The following is a 1910-nucleotide window of genomic DNA, read 5'->3' as shown; positions in this document are numbered from 1 at the left end:
TTGACAGAAAAACCACAAGCGTCAAATTCAATAGAGCAGTTATTGTCACGGGTGAATTGACGGACAGAAAGGAGGTTGCGCACTAAATTGGGGGCAACCAGAACATTGTTAAGATGAAAAACAGAGGTAGGGGAAGATAGGATGGATGTTCCACGGCTGGTGATGGGGATGATGGTGCCATTGCCAACCGTGATACCTGAAGGAGGGGGGAAGACGGGACAGAAGTATACCATCTGAGGACGACATGTGAGTTGTGGCACCGGTGTCGAGGACCCAAGGGGAGGACCCCTGGAGAGACATCTGGTTCAGAGCGGCGATGAGGCTAGCCTGATCCCAGCCGCCCTGCTGCTGAGGAGGTGGAGCAGAGGTCGCAGTGCCGAAGAACTGGGCGGGGGCGAGCGCGGTGTGGGCCTGGGCTGAAGGGAAGGCGCCGAGGACCCCTGGGCCGCCCGACGCTGGTGGATGCTAAGGCTGCTGATGCACCCCGGCTGTCCAGGGAGGGTAGCAGTACTAGGGGGCCACAAGCAGTGCAGGGGGCCTATGCCCGCCCCTAGATTGGGAGCCGCCCCTGCCCTTCTTCTTCCAGCGACCGCCGCCGCCGCCCTGACCGCCACCGCTGCTGGAACCGTCGTTGTTGCCGCCATGGCGATCGGCGATGGAACCGTCGCTGGTGGTACTAGAGATGGTGCAGCAGGCTATGCCGCACGAGGCGTGGAACGCGGTCTGGGTAGCAACGGTGCCCTCGTTGGTGAGGCGAACCTCCTTCAGCACGAGCTTCTCGCGAGCGGTGGCGAAGTCCGACAGGGGGTGCGAATCAGCGATGTTGTCGGCGGTACCAGCGAAGCGGGGATTGAGGCCGCGCAGGAAGTTGAGGACGAGCTCTGAGTCAGTGATGGTGCGGCCAACATCGCGGAGCGCATCGGCGGTGGCCTTCATCCGCTGAGCGTAATCGTTGATGGACGAATCGCCCTGGGTCATGGAGTGGAACTCGTGACCCAGGAAGATGGCACGCGGAGCCTTGTTGGCCTCGAAGAGGCGCTTGATGGCGACCCAGAGCTCGCGCGCAGTCTGGTTCGGCGCCGCAGCAAGGCCGAGGACGTCCGGCCCAGCGGAGCCAAGGAGCCAGCCGCGAACGTAGGAGTCCGCGATGGCCCAAGCAGGGTCAGTGGGATTGGCCTTCGCCGTGCCATCCACGTGCGAGAGAAGACCAAATTTCCCGCAGAGGGAGGAGAAGAATGGCTCCCACTGATTGAAGTTGGGCTTGGCCAGTTCCAGGGTCACCGGGATGTGGTTTTTGACAGAGATCGTCGCGTAGGGGGCGACGAGGATGGCTGGGGCAGCGGAGGTGCCTGTGGGGGCCAAGGTGCTAGAAGATTGGCTGGGGCTGGTGGCAGGGGAGGTCGGCATGACGACCTAGGAGGAGAGAGAGGTCTGGTCGTGGGAGGGAGGGAGGAAAGAGGACCTAGGTCTCTGATACCATGTAGAGAATCACCACACACCCTATGTGGGTGGGGAGCCTTTCATATATATAGCCAATAGGCATACATGGAGAGTACAAACATGGTAAGCTATTACCTGTACAAGGAAGTTATCCTAGGCTATATATAGAAATAGCCAATCTAGGAATCTCTCTAATTGAGCCTAATTGATCCTGATATATACATATCCTAATACTTTCGTCCTTGAATTCGAGCCCCCGAGCGTAGTCGGAGTGACGCTGACTAAGCCGAGGCAATGGCTGAGCCCCCGAGCTTAGTGCCGACTAAGCCGTGGAGGTGAACAAGCCTCGTCTTGTGGAGTAGTAGCTGAGTAAGGCAGCGCGAAGAGCGTGTATCACCCAACGAAGTAGTGGCCAAGTAAGACAGACTGCCAAGGCATGTATCTCACCCAGCGACGTGGTGACCGAGTAA

At 59.0% G+C, this 1910-nt stretch overlaps 1 protein-coding gene across 1 annotated transcript; it reads right to left on the bottom strand.

Annotated features, from left to right (window-relative positions):
• Positions 1-510: 510 nt before the first annotated feature.
• LOC136470403 (uncharacterized) lies at positions 511-1407 on the bottom strand. Its single transcript, XM_066468261.1, has one exon. It carries the CDS (start codon positions 1405-1407, stop codon positions 511-513), a length of 897 nt encoding a protein of 298 aa, XP_066324358.1.
• Positions 1408-1910: the final 503 nt, after the last annotated feature.

The sequence above is a fragment of the Miscanthus floridulus genome, chromosome 8 (genome assembly GCF_019320115.1).
Source record: "Miscanthus floridulus cultivar M001 chromosome 8, ASM1932011v1, whole genome shotgun sequence".
Taxonomy (NCBI): domain Eukaryota; kingdom Viridiplantae; phylum Streptophyta; class Magnoliopsida; order Poales; family Poaceae; genus Miscanthus; species Miscanthus floridulus.
This window is presented reverse-complemented; position numbering and strand designations above follow the sequence as displayed.